Source organism: Gallus gallus, chromosome 2, assembly GCF_016699485.2.
Source record: "Gallus gallus isolate bGalGal1 chromosome 2, bGalGal1.mat.broiler.GRCg7b, whole genome shotgun sequence".
Taxonomy (NCBI): Eukaryota; Metazoa; Chordata; class Aves; order Galliformes; family Phasianidae; genus Gallus; species Gallus gallus.
In genome coordinates this window covers 14203293-14221012 of record NC_052533.1, presented here as the reverse complement: position 1 = coordinate 14221012, position 17720 = coordinate 14203293, and the positions used below count along the sequence as shown (strand labels likewise).

The 17720-nt window shown below is 41.6% G+C and overlaps 1 protein-coding gene across 22 annotated transcripts in view; it reads right to left on the bottom strand.

The window, feature by feature from the left end:
• ARHGAP12 (Rho GTPase activating protein 12) overlaps positions 1-17720 on the bottom strand; it is a 70482-nt gene that overhangs the window by 37550 nt on the left and 15212 nt on the right. For 17 of the 22 annotated variants that reach the window (XM_040693683.2, XM_015282119.4, XM_015282120.4 and 14 more), the window contains exon 3: positions 726-989. The exons of the other annotated variants lie outside the window; for them this stretch is intronic. In XM_040693683.2, coding sequence (XP_040549617.1) covers positions 726-989 — 264 coding nt within the window. The remainder of the gene's footprint in view (positions 1-725; positions 990-17720) is intronic. 22 annotated transcript variants of the gene reach the window in all.

The following is a 17720-nucleotide window of genomic DNA, read 5'->3' as shown; positions in this document are numbered from 1 at the left end:
CAGAAAAATCATTGACAAGTGTGTAAATTCATTTCTCCTAAGCAAACAGCTAGATAAAATGAATGGAATGGAACAGAATCCTCAATTACATCAATGTTTTCGATGCTGATGGAATGTGCTACGAAACATCATTATGTCTAGTTTTAGCTCCCAAACTCTACTAGGTAGACTTACTGCCACAGCATTAACCAAGCATGAGCATAATACCTGCACGTCCCTTTCCTCTGTTTTACTGTGTATTTAACTTATACTGATAACTCCCCTTATATTTTATCTCCCATCCCTGTTTCTAGAAACTGCCTCACTTCCTCTCCTTCCCCCACTCCCTTTACCTCCCCAGAAATGTGCGGAATACTTGGAAATAGAGAACATATTCCATGTCAGAAAAGCTACAATGGATTCCTTACTCCGTTGTCATTTAAAGTCCTGCTAGTTTCAAGTTCTCCTTTATTTTCAGCCTGCTACACCTGATGAGGGACTGCCAGGTACTTTCACAGCTAGTACTCAGACTCACGACCCATCTTGTACACATTTCACGTACACATTTTCATATACAAAACTGACTGAAGAGAAATTGTTGATCATTACTACATCCCATGAAGCCACACAACTGAAAAGAAAAATGAACACGGTCCTTGATACCCCAAAATCCAGAGATATCAAGTTCCATAACAAAACAGTATTCACATGCATTACAGTCTCATTGTGATCTCAGAACAAACTACCTCATGATCTGCATGGCTCTGGGAATCCCCTTTATTAATGCTTGCATCTCGGGCCCAACGTGGAGGTTTCCAGGTTCGTTCCTGTGATCCTCTGTTGTAGTAATAACACCGTCCTGTTGTATCTTTATGGGTTTCCCATTCCCCATTTATTTGGACTGGAGCACTTGTAGGTAGTGGTGGAAGTGCAGACTGAGATATTTTCAGTTCTTGCAAATTAGCATAAACTGGTGAATCAGGCCTCCCTTGGCTTGGTGGAGTAGTTGGCTATTGAGAGAAGAGATGTATTATTAAAGAGCAAATGAATTTTAAAATGCTCCCTTACAAATCAGCATATATTACAAGAGTAAAATTAACCAACAAACTCCTCTTTTTTTTTTTTTTGTTAATTATAAAAGCACAAAGGAAAGCCACAAGATGCCGAAAACATTAGATCTTTTTCAATATTAAACAGATATTGTTTGTGATATTAACTTTAGAGTTAATGTTTCAGCATTTCTCCAAATGACAGTTGATAATTGCCCTGCAATGGATTTGAAATACACTAAAATCTTCACCAAAATAATTATATATTTTAAAACTTCAACTGTACAGTTAAAGGATTGCTCAGTAGTTGTAAGTAATATGATCTTAAGACAAACAAACTATTTCTTACATGTTACTTATCAATTAAAGATGGTCTCCCAGTCTTTTTCCTCCCCTACTACTATATAAAGGATGGTGAATATAAAGCAGTACTTTTGTTCCCCAACGAGAACTAAACAGACAGTTCAGTTTGAAAGATGAGTACAGCATTGCGATGCAGAAACTCCAGAAAACTCTTGGGTGGTTTACCTGTAAGCCTTTCCAAATAAATGCTTAAACTCTTTTATGTAATACCACAGTGAGCATTCTGATTACCACTCCCTTCTTACAGAAATTATGTGGAAACAAAGTACTCAATTTTATTCATATATATGCAAATAAGGAGAACAATTGTCCACAAGGAAATAAAAAATTAAGGACAATTTCACATTCATAGTTTGTGGATATGAACGGGCTGCCCAGAGAGGTTGTGGATGCCCCGTCCCTGGAGGTGTTCAAGGCCAGGTTGGATGGGGCCCTGGGCAACCTGGTCTAGTAAATGGGGAGGTTGGTGGCCCTGCCCGGCAGGGGGGTTGGAGATTCATGATCCTTGAGGTCCCTTCCAACCCAGGCCATTCTGTGATTCTGGGAAGACCTGCAAAAAGCATAGCTATACGTCTGTGGTACTTACTGAAACCATGAGTACTTTCAATTAAGCCACAGAAGTGGTTAGAAGAAAAATACACTTTCTGATGTTCAATCTTTGAAGTGCAATAGAAGCACATAAAACACACCATGCGAAGGATAAGAGTGTGTGTTTTCATGAGAACTGTGACCAGGAGACTGTGGAAGCAGCTTGCTATTTAGCCAAATGGAATGCCTGCTAATGCAGAGCCACCCCTACATCAGGGCATTTATTCAGACACTCTAAAGAAAGTAAAAATATCATGCAAACCATCCCTCCCCCCTGCTTGCTTTTAATTTAGAAGCTTTGCTGGAGGCAAGCCCTTGTGCCTCTTGCTGCATCTTTCAAAGGAAAAAAAGAACATACTGCATTACATAAAAGATCCTTTACGATGCGCTTTTAAACATTAAAATCTTAGACTGCTAATCGTGGCCACATCTAATCATAAATTATTGGGGTTTGCTCAGGCAAGACGGGATATTGTACCACACAATCAGATATAAACTGCTTGCACCACAGCTGGAACCAAATATGGGCAATATCCACAACCAGAAGGGGAAATAGCTAGAGAGGAACTTAACGAGATTAAAACAAGCACAGACCTGTTTTGTGAATCTTTAAAAGTGAAAAGACAACTTACTGGATACAGCAAGTACAGTGTGTTTAACAGGAATATACAGCAAACCTGGGGGAAAAGGGTATCTGCAGCACTCACAAAATCAGCTGAAAACAATTAGCATCTCCTCCATCAATTCAAATTAAAGAAAACCTACCAGAAAACTTCATGAAAACACTACTTTTCTATTACCCAAGTCTCTCCTTTTTAAGGGGGGAAGGGGAGAAGGAGGGGGAACAGCTGTATTTGTTTACGTTCTGTTTCTTGAGGACATTAATAGTATAAGGAGCACTGCCATACATGTTCTCAGGAACATCCCTCGACTCCACTGAATGCTGAGAGAGCCTGTTGCCAGCTTCCATACAGACACAGCCCCCAGGCCGCAGCAGGCCCTCTTGCTTCAAACTGTCCCTCCTGTGTGTGTCCCAGCATGCCCAGGGAGCAAGGTGCCCCATCCCATGTAACTCTCACTGCCAGCCTGTGCGAAGCAGCAGCAGCAGCAGGGCCAGATGGCAGCACACAGAGCCCCAGGCTCCGCCTCCCCTCAGGGCAGCAGCACCCCAAAATGCCCTGCCTGCTGTCACACCGTCCTCAGCCTTGCACAGCACTCCTCCATTTTTGCTTCCGCAAAAGACTAGAATTAATTTTGGCACTGTAACTAGAACAACTCTGGATGAAGCTGCAGGACCCACATCACACTAGTACGATATTGGAAGCTCAAGGCCAATGTGTTGCCATGCAGCTCAAACGACACATCAATTATATTTCATACACTAATGTGTGATGAAATTGCAATGCGTGCTTCTCATCTGACTGCTTAATACTTCTAAATCCAAATTTCTGGTTTACAAGTGGAGAAGTCAGAATTTCCACCAAAAACAGCAAACAAGGCAGCTAAGAGCCCTGCCAGCCAGTCACCTTTGCTCAATCCAGAGAGACCTTTTTGGTAGAATTACAAGATTTAAGAGACGCCCTCTAAGTTATTGTTTTCAGCAAAGCATGAAAAATGCAAACCCATAAATCTACCTTCAGCACACAGCTCAGCTTTAAGTGAGTCTATGGGGATCCGACATTCTTATCAGGAACAGCTCTGAACAACCATGCTGCACGCAGCAGCACTTCCCCATACCTCAGGGCACGCAATGAGGTGTGCTGCTGCCTGCAGTGCTGAGTTCAACAGCACCCAACGTTACCAATGCTTATTTTATCTGGTAAAAATTCCTTATCTATTAATAAAGCAGCTTATAAAAGCCCCATGAAGCGACCGCTGTGTGCTGCCCCGTGGATGCCGGCAGGAAGGCCCGTCCCCCCCCGGGCAGCTCCCACCAGGTGGCCCCGCCGAGCTCCCAGGCCTCCCTCACCCTCGCCATTGTGATGAAGGTGACTGCTTCGAGTTCAAGTCTGCTCTGCAAAACTGTCACTAGTTTCCAGTCAAAAAGCATATTAAAATAATTTAACTGTGTTCCTTTCATTTACTAAACTCATTACTAATGTGTAAGTAGAAGTAGATAAAGCATTACCTAAACCAAAATCATTTATAACTGCTTCTATGGCTGTTTTCCCAAACCCAATGAATACAGGTTTGCTAAAAACCAAGCATTTCTGTAAGTGCACGTGAACTTCCAGCTAGAACTTCCCTCTCTGCCTCTTTTTTTGCCCCAAAGAACTTCTAATGCTCATACAGGCAGAATTAAATCTACTGAAAGAGACTACTTGTTCCTTCAACTCTGATAGCGAGAAAATATGTAAAACACGTCCTTCAGCATGCACCCGCACGTACACAGAAGGTGCCTTATACTCAAAACATTTCAAGCTTCAGCTGCCTCTTGGTATGATTTCAAGCTTCTTCCTGCTACTTTCTCTGACTGAAAGCAGTGAAGAACTCTTGCTTGGTAGAGAGTGATGAGGAAAAATGAGAAAGGAGAATTACTTCTGCAGTACCACGACCTGAGCGAAAATCACGCTGCCCTCTAAGTACAATGACAGCCTTATGAATACAAAGGACCTCTCCCTGAACTCAGTAATGCTCAACAGTTTAACACATTCGAGGCCTGCTGTATTTAAATCAGTTTAGTTGCAGTATCAGCAAATGAAGTCCTTGCAAATTGATAATGAAGACTTCCACACAGGACAAAGTTTCCAGGATCAACCCAAAACGTTCTACAAAATCAGACGGGATGTGTGGCTTTTTTGGAACTTAGTTACTATAGTGGCACAGCAGGGAGCCGACGCATGCCTCTAAATAAAACAACTTGTTAATCATTCATGAATGAGCAGTCAACATTTTCAAATGCCAGATATGCTATCAGGCCTCTGAACACATACTTGAACTCAGTGCAGTGGAAAGTAATCTTACTATACTTCACAAGGTACTTTTTCATTATCAAAAGGCATAGAAGCTTCTCAAAGAATACCTTGGGTTTTAAAGTTAAGTGAAACAAATGGCTTTCTTCAAACGGTAATATTTGTTCAAGCATCCAATACAAAAGCAAACAAACAGATTCAATGCACTGCAGCAGTCTAAGACCACTTCTAGTAGAAGCAAGGACAAAAGATCTCTTCCTATCTGCTAAGAATATGTTGTGGGTTTCTGCATTGTTTGTTTCTTCTAAAAGCAATGGGAACATACTGTACCAAGGATGCAAGTAATTCAGAGATGAAAAAATACCCTGAATCAGACAGTCACTTTTTACAGCACTCAAATCCAAGACAATAGCTTTTAGAGCATAACTGCTTTCAGAACAAATCATACATGATTTTCCCCCCATTACAAACGATTGCTTTGTCCTGCTTCTGCTCACAGCTTTTCTGAATGCTATAACCTTGAAATTAAGGGCCTCCGTTTCAGTAACAGCATTCAGATTGCTCAAATTCACTGTTAAAGAGATGAAGAAGATCACGTAAACCTTATCATGATGCACTAGATTACACTCAGCAGATCACCCATACCCATGTGTAAGATCAGCAGAGAGAAAACGAAGAATCCCAGTGCCCTCAACAACCAAGCTTCTTGCCAAGGAATTGCCACTGTCCTCTCAGCAAGGCCTGAGACTTCAATACCAGCTTCATTTCACAAGAATGATATAAAAGTAATCTCAGAAGCTCTACGTTTTCATTTTCAAGAGGTGACAGCTTCAATTGGAACCATCAGCTTAACTCCTCCTTCTTCTTCCTGCTCCAGGCCTGGGTTTCTACAAACATGCTCAGGATCCTACTTTCTTTCTAACATGTTTAGGCACATCCAAAACTTCTTATATTGTTGGGCGTTACACGAGGAAGATTTTCAACAAGTTCCTACTTCACAGGTAAAGATAAACTCATTTAAATAGCAAAGTTAAAACGGGAACCCAAACAATTCTGTGTGCGCTGACTTTCCCTGGCCAAATATTTAACTGCGTAATGCCTTGGACTGTAAGCCTATGATATGCATAGGAAGAAAAAGTATTACAGACGTGTTAATACCTGGCCATGGATTTACAGCCAGCCGCAGTAGTGCAAATATTATTTAACAGTATTCAAGTTCTCCCATTGATTTATCCTTATAAAGTGATAAAAAAAAAAGGATTTAATGAAGCAATACAGAATTAAAAACATCTTGTAAAAAATTCTCCAATGTATTTGCTAATTAAAGGCCATTCAATAGTTAATAAAGTAGTTCAATGTTAGGCGTCACACTCACCTTGCGAGTGCCCCAAGCGCTCTCAAGGAAGTCGTTTCTATGAAAGGCTGGCCAATAACTTCCCATCAATTTGATAATAAAAAGAAAGCACGGAATTTATTTTTCCTAATTACATTTTTGATCTACTTTTGTATTTTAATATAAATGTCTATATATGAAATTAGGTTAGGAAATAAAGCATCTCAGGATGCAGGGCATTGTGTTCTGCCAAAAAGCTTTTGCTACTTAAGCCATATGAAAGATACGTTCCTCCCAAAGTTGCTAAAAATATGATTCTTTATCCAGCGATAACATAATTCCTTTCAGCAAAAATTCCAACATTCTGAGAACAGTAGTAAATAGAAAATAAAAATGTATACACATACATATTTCACACTTGATAGGGATTATTTGTGCATTAGTTGACTAATATCAAAATACATACATCCTCTTTGCTTGGTAGCCTAAAATAAGAACTTCATTCTTTTTCTCATTAAATTGTACTGCAAAAGCACTGCAGTGCAGGCAGGCAGGAGGCCCATTCCCAGCACGCTCACACCCCGCTGGGAGCAGAAGCACAGAGCCTCTGCAGCAGGGCAGCTCTGGCACGACTCGGGCTGCTCCCAGTCCATCCGTCATCATTGACTGATCAAAGAAAACTGATGGAAAACCTTCCCCCCCCCCCTTCACATTGTACAGATTTATCATTCGCATTTCTACAGCGTTCATGTGTTCCTCACTGAGACGGGCATATGTAAGCTTATGAATTCTATAGCAAGAAAAGACAGTATATAATTGACCAAAGGACTGCGACAGTGATGTCAAATATTTTATAAAAAAACGGAAATAGGATTTTACAATGGGATCCTTTGTACAATATGGACAAAGATGACAGTGTTTACTGTAGTTGTTCTCTGCCACTTGCACAATCTAGCTTGTCCCTTTAATAAAAAAGCTTTTGTCCCAGGCTACAGCAAAGCTGCTTGTCCTATAGCAGGAAATTTAAATACCATACGAAACACTTTACTTCACACATGCTTACAGAGAAAGTTGACACCAATGAGGATGGAGTTGGGAAATGTAATGTTACAGTCAGCCAGTAACTCTCCTTCTCATTGGAGGGGGTGAGGGGTTCTTTTACTTCTTTTTTTATTCTCCTCATCCACCATAACAGACTTCCAAAAGACATAATGTAGTATCCGTAACATAGTTCAGAAATTCAGCACCTTCAACAGCCTGCACACATCACACAGCAGTAACTTTACATGTTTGTTTTTCTTCCAAGTTTAATCAAAGTGACAGAGCTGGTTCCCTAAGAAGGACATCCCAACAACTCTAGAAGAAACACAAGATGTACTCTGTTGTAGTTTCACTGCTGCCAATTCCTGACCGCTGGGGAACCTGAATTACGAGGCTGAAAGCTGGTTGTGAAGAACAAAGCTGTTGGGAAGCATTTGTGACGTCTCCTGAGGACCATATTCTATAAAACCAAATCACACTGAGAGAAGCCCACGGAAACCTCACTCCAGCAGAACACTGGTGTGTACCGTGCTGACAGCTACTGCTTTTTCAGCAGGGCGGGATCACAAGAGCTCATGTTCAGAAGTACTACAGCAAAGCAATTGATACAGTAGAACAATCTCTAAACAACGGTTTCAGGAGTACTGGAAAGTTCTCCCTCCCTTCACACGTCATTTACTGTTTTGCTTAATGAATTTAATATATAGTCCTATTTCTTACTTGCTTTATAGAGGTCAAAGTTTACACATTATCAGCTTCCCTGGACAACTTCTACGTTGTCACTGTTGCAGTACCACAGCACCTCTAAAGAGTTACCTCCTATGAAATATAACTGGGGGCTGGAATGGTGTTATTTGAGCTCATGGCAGCATAAAGGTCAAAAAAATTTCCATTAGTTGACATCGCTTTACACTGAGTAGCAATATTGCCTACACTTCACATTTTTCAGAAGCACAGATCCCATGGCATTTAAGTGTACTTTTGAGGGTTCAGTGCTTACACAAAGCAGCATAAGGCTGCGTACCCATAGGAAGGGCAGATGGGAAAGCAAACATCACCTCTGGTAAGGCACCCGAGGCACTGAAGTTGTGTTAATGGACATGCTCAGAAAGCCTGAAAGATCGCTCAAGTACCATCTGACAAACATACAATGAAATCTAACACCAAAGAACAGACTTCTCGTTCAAATGAATCATATCTTAATATTTTTAAGAGAAAAAAAAAAAACAGAGGCATTAAAGCTTTCTTAAATACATTTATTAATGGCTTATCAGCTTCTTTTTTTAATGAACAACCTGCAAGACACTGTTCTAGAACGCAGCAGTCATCAAAATCTGTGTTCTTCAAAAAGAGTATTCATTTCCAAAGGCTTAACAAGAAAATGCAGAACTCCCACACAATTTATTTACAGCTGTTGGCCTTTTACACTGCTTTTGCAGCAGATTTCACTTGTGTGAAACTACTTCAGAGAATGTTGCTTGTAGCAGCAAATTCTGCAAGCACTTGTTAAGCTCCTATTTCTTTGTTAGGTGTTGGAATAATTTCAAACTATCTTGTTGAGCTTATGAACTGCAGCATCTGTAAGTTTCTAAATAATGTACACAGCTGCAGTGCACCACCAGTATTCTAACAGCATGAAAAATGCTACAGTATCAGTACACTTAGTGGTACAAAGGAAGCAAAACCCTGTTAGAAACACAGCTAACCAGCCTAGAGAGCAAACACAGTACAGTATGAAATCAGACACTAGGATAAATCCGTTGGCTTACCTTCCTAATATATTAACAAGAGTATATTCTGTTGGGTAAGCAGCAGGCTTGATCCCTTTCTGAACAAGGAGGCAGCTGCCCCCTGCACGGCTTCACACAGCTGCTGCTCCCAGCTCCCCAGCAGGCAGGTGACATGGGCAGGGTCCCACTTGGGAAGGAATGGAGGAAGTCGCTTCAAAAAACAGCTATTGAGGGTACTTGCATTGACTTCCATCGACAGTTACATCAAAAACTTGAGGAAGAAGTTTGAGTACTGCACAATTTGTTAGCTGAGAGCAATACCCAAGCAGCACACTCTGAGTGTTTTGCAGGACTATCCAATTTCAGATGTGTGGTGACACACCACATTTGACACGCTGCCATGCTGGGTCTGTATCTCTACAAAGCTAAACATCAAGTTACACACCCAATGTCTGGAAATGTTAAGATGAATCCTCTCCATCAAGGAATTAAGTCATACTGTAACATAAAACAGAGCCACGGTATGGAGGTGGGAATCCTAGGATACAACTGTTCTCAAGTCCGTACACTGTATATGCAAAGTCCTGACTGCTTCCACACTTCCATTTGCAGTCAAATTTTTCAGCTGGCCTTTTAAACTCCTCAGAACATCTACGACCAGAAAAAAAATTGTTTTCTGCCCTTTTTTCCTTTTTAAAAACTGGCCTGTTTGTTCATCTTAACAGAAAGAGAAGCCACAAGAAGAGTAATCTGCTGTTCTAAATGAGCAGGTTACCCTAACTCCCCATGCACGCACAAGAAGAATTTCCTTTGTGCATAAAGGCAGAAGCCACGCTGACACTTCTGCTTACACCCAGAGCTCAGCAAATACTTTTGCTAATTCAGTTCGTGTCACCAGATTAACACAGTACACAGCTCAGAGGGCTCAGCCAACATTTTAAAGTTTAGAAAACAAGAGAAAAACCCAATTAATTTATAATCAGAAAATAAGAGACTGGCAATAGGGTTCCAGACAGAGCCAGGCCAGCTGACCAGCTCACTGCTACCAGGAACGAGCCCCTTCCAGCACAGGGGCCAATGCCCACATGCCCCACAGCAAGATGGGGACAGGAACCAGCCTGGCAAATGGCTGCCCCTCTGCTGATTGCCCCTGCCCAAGGAAATGGGTACAGGGTGGCTGCAGGAGTTGCCCAAGGGCTGGTGAGAGGGGGCCCTGGGCAGCCTGAGCGGCTGGGTGGGAACCAGCGCATGGCATGGGGATAGAACAGATGGTCTTTAAGGTCCCTTCCAACCAAAACCATTCTGTGATCCCATATTTTTAGCTATGCCAACTGCTGAGTTTGTCAACTTTTTACATTTTTAAAATGTAAAAAAAAAGAAACCACAATACTTATAACATGGTTCTTGTAAAATTCACAAAACCCCTGTTATTAATACTAATATTTAGCAAAAAGAAAAATCCTGGGTCAAGTATGCTGGGAACGTCTTCATCAATCTAAGCAAGAAAAGATGCTGTATTTTTATCTCCTCTCCACACCTCCGGGGTATATCAATACCAAAAATAATCTATAACCCAGAAGAGCTTTGCAACGTTCAGAAACATACGTAAGGAAAGGGGATGTATTTATTTTTAAGCAGAAGACCATTTTCTTCAGCTTGTAGCAAGATGAGTTCCCAGTGGGTCTGGTCAAGCTGATGACTCTGGACATTACCCGAGGTCACAGAGCACAGCTCTGAAGAACCAGGCTGCTCAGCTTTCTGACAAGTAATGATGTCTGCTCAGTCAGTCACACCAACCCCACAGTGGCTCCTGTTCTGTTCACCAGTTGAACAAAAAAAACTAGCAAGATGATAGCAAAACAAATCAAACAGGAAAATAAACACAGCACTGTACTCTGGAATTGATAGGTAGGTCTTTTAGAACAGATAGAGTTCAGCCATGGACAAAGCCATTTCTGTGCTCCAAGATGATCACAAAGTCACTACAGTCATATATATTAGAAAGGTTTTCAGCATAGAATTTAAGTCACCTATACTGATCTCCTGTAACATGCCAGACAAGTGAAAGCTCAAGGTACTCGTCAGTAACTACAAATTACCACTTCAGATATAGAAGTAGTACGACAATCTCCAGATACAATTAAAAAAAAAATCTTAGAAGTTAGATGGCCAAACCACCCATCTGATGAACAGGAGCCTCCCTGAGACCTGCAGGATCTTATTTCCCCTCTGCTGACTCTCACAGCTGCAGCGCTGACAGGAAGCTTCAAGTGGCTGTTCTTCCTCAAGATGTTACAAAACACAACTTGTTTCATCATTTGCTTATTTGTAATACAAATAGAGGTCTTGCAAACTAAGTGAACTTGGGGCTTTTAGAGTGCAGGGAAGTCTAGACTTAAATATTTATCATTTCAGAAGCAGTTGGTCACATTTTTCCAGTTCCTATATAATTTTAATGTATCCATTAAGATAAACCAGTTTGAAAATTGTATACTACAGTAATCAAGGAAGACCCACAAAACAGCATCAGTGCATACAGCCTGCAGTATGTCTACAGCATCCTAACTGCAAGACCTGACGAGGGGACAAGGCAAAGCCACACAGTCTAGACTCTTACTTGTTAAAAAGGCATATGCTAAAATACTCAGAGAACAACACATCTGTCTACTCCTCTAACCTTAACATTCAGCTAAACTTCACGACCAAAACAGACCACTGAAAATAGTACGTTAGTATGACAACTGTTGGACATGCAGCCCCACTGTTTGGTGGTCAAGCACCACGAGAACCAAGACCATTAGAGGCCTGCTCCACAAAAAAGCTAATTGTCTTTTTAAAAATGAAGTGCTTTGAGAATTAGCATCTCATTGAGTTGTCAGTAATCAAATCAGAACGCTTATTTTCTGCTCCTCAGATCTACTGTAACAGGAAAGGGCTCTGCTTCAGTATTTCCAACAACATGCTAGGAAGAAAACTGAAAAGGAAGTTCAAAAGCACAACGTCAGCTAAGTTTCTCACAGCATATATCTTTATACTCTTATTTTTAAAGCACCATTTTAAAGGTTATATCGAGGTGAAAATAGATTAGATGTACAATTAACATAGTCAACAAAAATATTTTGTTTCACTGTGACTGTACAACACTAGCGTACAGAAATATGACTATACTGTTAATACAAGCATTACTGACTGCTATTGAGTTATTAAATAACTCAAAGAAAACAAAAAAGCCATAGGTGTTTGTTTCCTACACTGAAATTTCTCATTTGGAGGCTTGGAACTACCTATTCAGCAACAGTTGCTGCATTTGCTACAGAGCAAACCATTGGGTATCGACAGCCAAAAGTAGAACAACACTTTTGAAATTTGTATCTTTCTGTGCCGATTTCATTTCCTCATAAGAGAATCAGCAACTATTCATAGATAAATGTTTTACCAAACCCTGCTGTCAGCAGGTCCTTCTCAAGCAGAGCTTTCATACAGTGAAAGATCTTTTAAGAAATCAGTAACAAAGAGAGACAGCCTGCCAGAAATAGTAAAACGAAGGGAAAAAGTTAAAAACCCACAGCTATTTTGGTATTTCTAGTAAAAGCCCCATCTCTGAAGTCCTGCTGTGCCAGCTGGATCATTCCAGACAGGGTCCATTACTGATGCATGGATCAGAAAGATGGCACTTTGTCCTCCCACTTCTGCTGCCGTGTTCACAGTGGGGAACGGCACTGTGGGATTCAGGCTGTACAACTCTCTCAATGTCTGCCTCCAGAAGCTAAATAAGATGCAAATTCAAGATATAAGTGGGTTAATGCAGCTGTAAATGAAGCAGATCTCACAATAAAATCACACTTCATTCCTTGCCACGCTTCTGACCATAACAAAGGAGTCACGGCACATATCCAGTACTAAGCTGGAAAGTGTGGGCAGAAACGTGGCCTTTCCGGTTCCTGCCACAATTACAAGCAATCGATTTCACAAGTTATTAAAAGAAGCAAAATAAACCAACATAATTAAATTGGCTGTCTGACGTAACAGTTTTTCCACTGCTGACAACTAGAACCAAAAACTGGTCCTAACCTCTAGATGTCAGAGATCCATTCTGATCGATTAGGAAGAGGAAGCCAGGATTGAACTGCCACCAAACCTAAAAATGAATGCTGTCTCTACAGCAAAAGGCAGAGCAGAGGTAAAGGACAAAGGCGGATAAGAAAAGTGGCACCAGCCCTCCCTGGAACTGCTGACGATGGGGTGGAAGAGGCCACACCAGTGCCAGGCACTGTGCACCCCAGCTTACAGAGAACCCCCTTAATACTGGGGATGAGAGGGAGCACAGCTAAAAAAAAACCCTAAAATTTATAACATCTTCTGATGAAACTTTATCAAAATGAAGAGAGTGCTTAAAAATGAACTATTAATATATATCTCTGCTGTCAAGAAGCTATGCTACATAACGCATTAGAAATTATATAGAAAGATTGTATTTAGTAACTTGTATCTTTTCCTAAGAACAGCTCTATCAGCATTTTGTATACCAAGAGTACGAGAAATGCACTTCATGCATTAAGCGAGGGAGTTCACAACATGCTGTCAGAAGTCATCAAGTGGCACACTGTTGCTATTTCACATTACTAAAACATTCCAGGCTTTTTTTTTTTTTTTTTTTTGACTGTACCACGCAATAATGCAAACCTATTAGTACTGCATTATGGCTGAGATAGCAAGAATTCGCTAACAGTTCCATGCTGATTAAGCAACGGGCAGCAAATGTGGCCCTCCTCCAGGTGAGTGAATGGCAGCCCCGTGCCCAGCAGTGGCATCAGCAGAACGTCCCCATTGAAAGTGTGAAGGTAACAGAGCACTGTGGCATGGTCTGCCAAGCTACGAGGAAAAATGCTGTTAAGGAAGGCATGCAGTCCAACCCATACACACAGCAGAGCTCAGCACGTCAGCTTTCAAGAGAAGCTGTACAGAAAGCAGCTGCCCAGTTGCAGAGAACAGGTTAAATGAAGGCTGAGCTTTCCAGGAGTCTCCAAGAGAAACAGACAGCAATGTAAGAGGCATGGTAGTTCTCTCCTACATTCTTCAGCATACTTAAAACTCTTGAATATAAAACTATTGTATAGCAGTTTTCGCAGTAACACTTTGCCATTGACTTCAGCACTGTTTTCTAGAGACGTCTTCGGTATTTCCATGGAACTCCTCTAGAAAGGCAGACTCCCAGCAGCCACAGGCACTGCAGGAGGTCACAGCTCCATCCAGGGTACGAGGTGGTGTGCAAAAGCAGCAGTGGTGCTGTGTGCTGGTGAGCCAGAATGCTTCCAGCACACTGCTGTCATTCCATAGCGCTTGGCTTGCTGGTCAGTCATATGCAGTACAAAAGCTGTATTGGAATATATGGCTTACTGGGAAACATTAAAAACCTGAGCATGCTGTAGACCAACACTGCCCCAGAGTCTGTCACCTTTATAAGAGCAACTGAGTATATGCAGTGGTCAGCCTTATCTGCTAAGGAATTCTTAATGAGATCCAATCACCAAGATCTAATTGCAATTCAATCACTGGCAACAACCAAATCCAGCACGGTGACAGCACAGCAGTCCTAATGAAAGCTGCAGTGAGGCAGTTCTGTAGATCCTGGGGTGCCTCACAGCCACCACTCCTCCTGCACTTCTCTGTGGTAGAAGAATCAGAGGAAGGCTTTAGACTGCTCATCTGTGCCAAGAACATACTTCACGCTGGCCTATCAACTCATCTAGGAGCAAAAGTAATACTTCCTGCTGCCTTCAGCCAAGGCAGCACAGAGGCTTTGGCCCCTCTGGCATACAACATAATAGGTCTAGGAGCAGCAATGTTGCAAATACCAATTGAAAAAACATACATAACACATTCTCGTCACTACCAGAAAGCATACCTTTATTGAGAGGGTTACAATATACAACTAGTTACTATAAGGAGACTTCTCTGCTTGAGAAGATTTGAGAACATGAAGTTGCTGGACACGTTTGTGACCGCCTGTTTCCATCAGCTTCTCTCCCCACATACACTTTCTGCCAAGAACCACTGAAGCACACAGCTGATATTTACAGACACACTTCATTTTTCATGTGTGAAAACCGTATTTCAACTACTGTTCAATTTTCCAAGCCACCATAAATATTAATTCAACATTAGATGCTAAACTCCTCTTTAAACACGTCATATTTCTGTATTTTAACATCAAAATTCATGTTTACTAGCAGGACCCACCCAACAACAAACAGGCTGGACTTGGTCTTTAAGCACCACTTGCCTTTCGCCAGGCCTTGTCCTGGATCATCCTTGACCAAACCTGCATTCTTACACAACAATCTCTCACATTTTTACTGGGTAACACCAAGCGCAATTAGTGGGTTCCACGACAGACAGCCAAATCTTAGATGATACAAGACAAAAATCACCGTGACACTACGAGCAGAGATTGCAATTATACTTTTGAAGGAGCTTAGCACTGGGTGACATTTCTCATCTGTGGTGCCTTGGAGCACTTAGGAGTGGAACGCCTATTGGCGTGCCTGAAGCAAACTTTAAGGCAAAAAAGCACATGAGGGCAAGAATGTTTGGCATTGAAACAAGTTTTAGATTGGTTTTCTGCTTAAAACCCCTCTCTGACCAGGAAAGGTACTTCTAATTTTGATGTGTGCAGAAATGAAGTTCTCAGTAAACCATAAAAACCCCACATAGATCAGCACTCATCAGTAAGGGGGGGGAAGGAAGGGAAACTATGAATGAAGAGCTGATTTAAGACAAAGTGCCACAGCCCTCCTAAATGCAGCAGGCACTGCCTACGCAACATATTTGCTCCAGCACACAGCTGAAACTCTGCAGTTTTGTTTGGGCTGTTGGAACCCCCCTCAAACTCATTTATTTGAGAGGCTTAAGACAAAGAACATCTGCTATTGCAGCAGGCAGAACTTATCTTCTGTTTATGAGGTAGGAAGGTAAGTCTCATGACAGACAGGACACGCACACAACATTTCACATCAAGATTTCAGTTTCAAATTCTGTCTTAAAAGATAACAGGATGAACAGAAGCTGTTTAAAATCACACAAAAAAGCCTATGGGAAGTTGTGCCATATTGCTTCTGGCACACTCTTCATTTCTAATTAAGCGAGTTTTCGTACTCTGACTCTGTTCCACAGAAGCACACAAAGCAGGATGAATACTTTCATAAGGACGTCCAACACACAGCACTCAACTTCAGGATCTTCAGAGATATCCAAGATCCATTTTCAGGTGTTTAAGTGCTAAAATAAAGCACACGACTGCACCATCAAAAGCCACCTTGAAATCCCAGCAAGCACTCAGCAACAGCCCGCAGTTACAGCAGAATGAAGACCAGGAGGAAGGTTCTCACGGGAACCACAAGCAGGTTGCAGCTTTCTCCCCCTCGCAGCAACTAAAAATACACATATTTGTGCCTTGACTGCATTTCTGACTGCTTCGCTCTACTTGCGGACAGTTTGTTGGCACTTGGATTTGGGGCAGAAATGCAACACTCTGCCACGCGTTTCTGTACTCTTTCTTCCCCTTTATTTTTCTTAAGCCAGCAAGAATTTCTTTCATTTTTAAAAATGGTTATTTCTGTAATTCAACTTTCAGAATAAATACACTTTTTGACATTCCATAGTTTGTTCAAACTTTTAAAGACTTTCAGACAAGCCAAGTCTGGAGCTACCGTGTTTCTTGGAATGAAAATTAATGTTCCTCAATGAAATCAGATATTAACAGTTTTTTTTTTCCCCCTGACAGCTGCAGACCAAAAAAAAATTGTATTTGCAGAACTTTGTTAACATCACAATAACTCTGAGGCTGCACTGGAGCTCAGATCCAACCACAACAAGGGCGACACAGAACCCTGGCACTGACAGCACAGATCACAGCTTACAATGCAATAGTGGTGAAGCAGAGCAGCATTCCCTGGGAGAAAATGAAGTGAGAGGAGGAGAAGAGGATGCAATAGCCCAGACCACCTATGGACAGAGTTCTTAAGTACAGCCCCCCAGGCTGCAGGGATTGGTTCATCATTCGGGTTCTATCTGACTTCAGCATCTGCCTTTATCATCCAGTTGGCTCTGAGAATGAACAGCATAAAGATGCTTTGCAATTTTCAGCAATTGGCCAGCAGGTGAAGTAGGCAGGTAGATTTCTAATCCAAAGGAAAACTTACCAACCAATAACAACCTTAATAGATAGGTAAGAATGAGATGGACACTGCAGGAGTTGGAGCTGCAGCATCACACTGCAGTACTATAACTGGATCCCTTCAGCACAGCCACAACCAGGCAAGAGCAAAGAGAAGGCTGGTGAAAGCGAGAAGAGCAGCATGATTTTGCTGTCCTTGGCACTTGCTACTGTGACTGTACAAATAGTGCAAGCATACGCAGAACTCAAGATGTGAAGTCCTCCATCTTTTTCTCCCACTACGAAATTCGAGATGTGCCACAAAGCAGCACACAGGTTATTGCTTGGCCCACTACAAATGCTGAAAGAATAAAGTTGGAAATACCTTATTGATGTTACGCTGTTTGTTACAGGAAGCAACCATGTTAGAAGAAGGCAGGGAAGTGCCACAAAATGGACAGCGGAAGGAGCAAGACGGCCACAGGGAGAGTTAACTGAAGACTCAACCAAGGGTTAACTGAAGGATAGGAGAGGGAATAAAAGAAATATTTCCTTTGCAATCAATTGCAA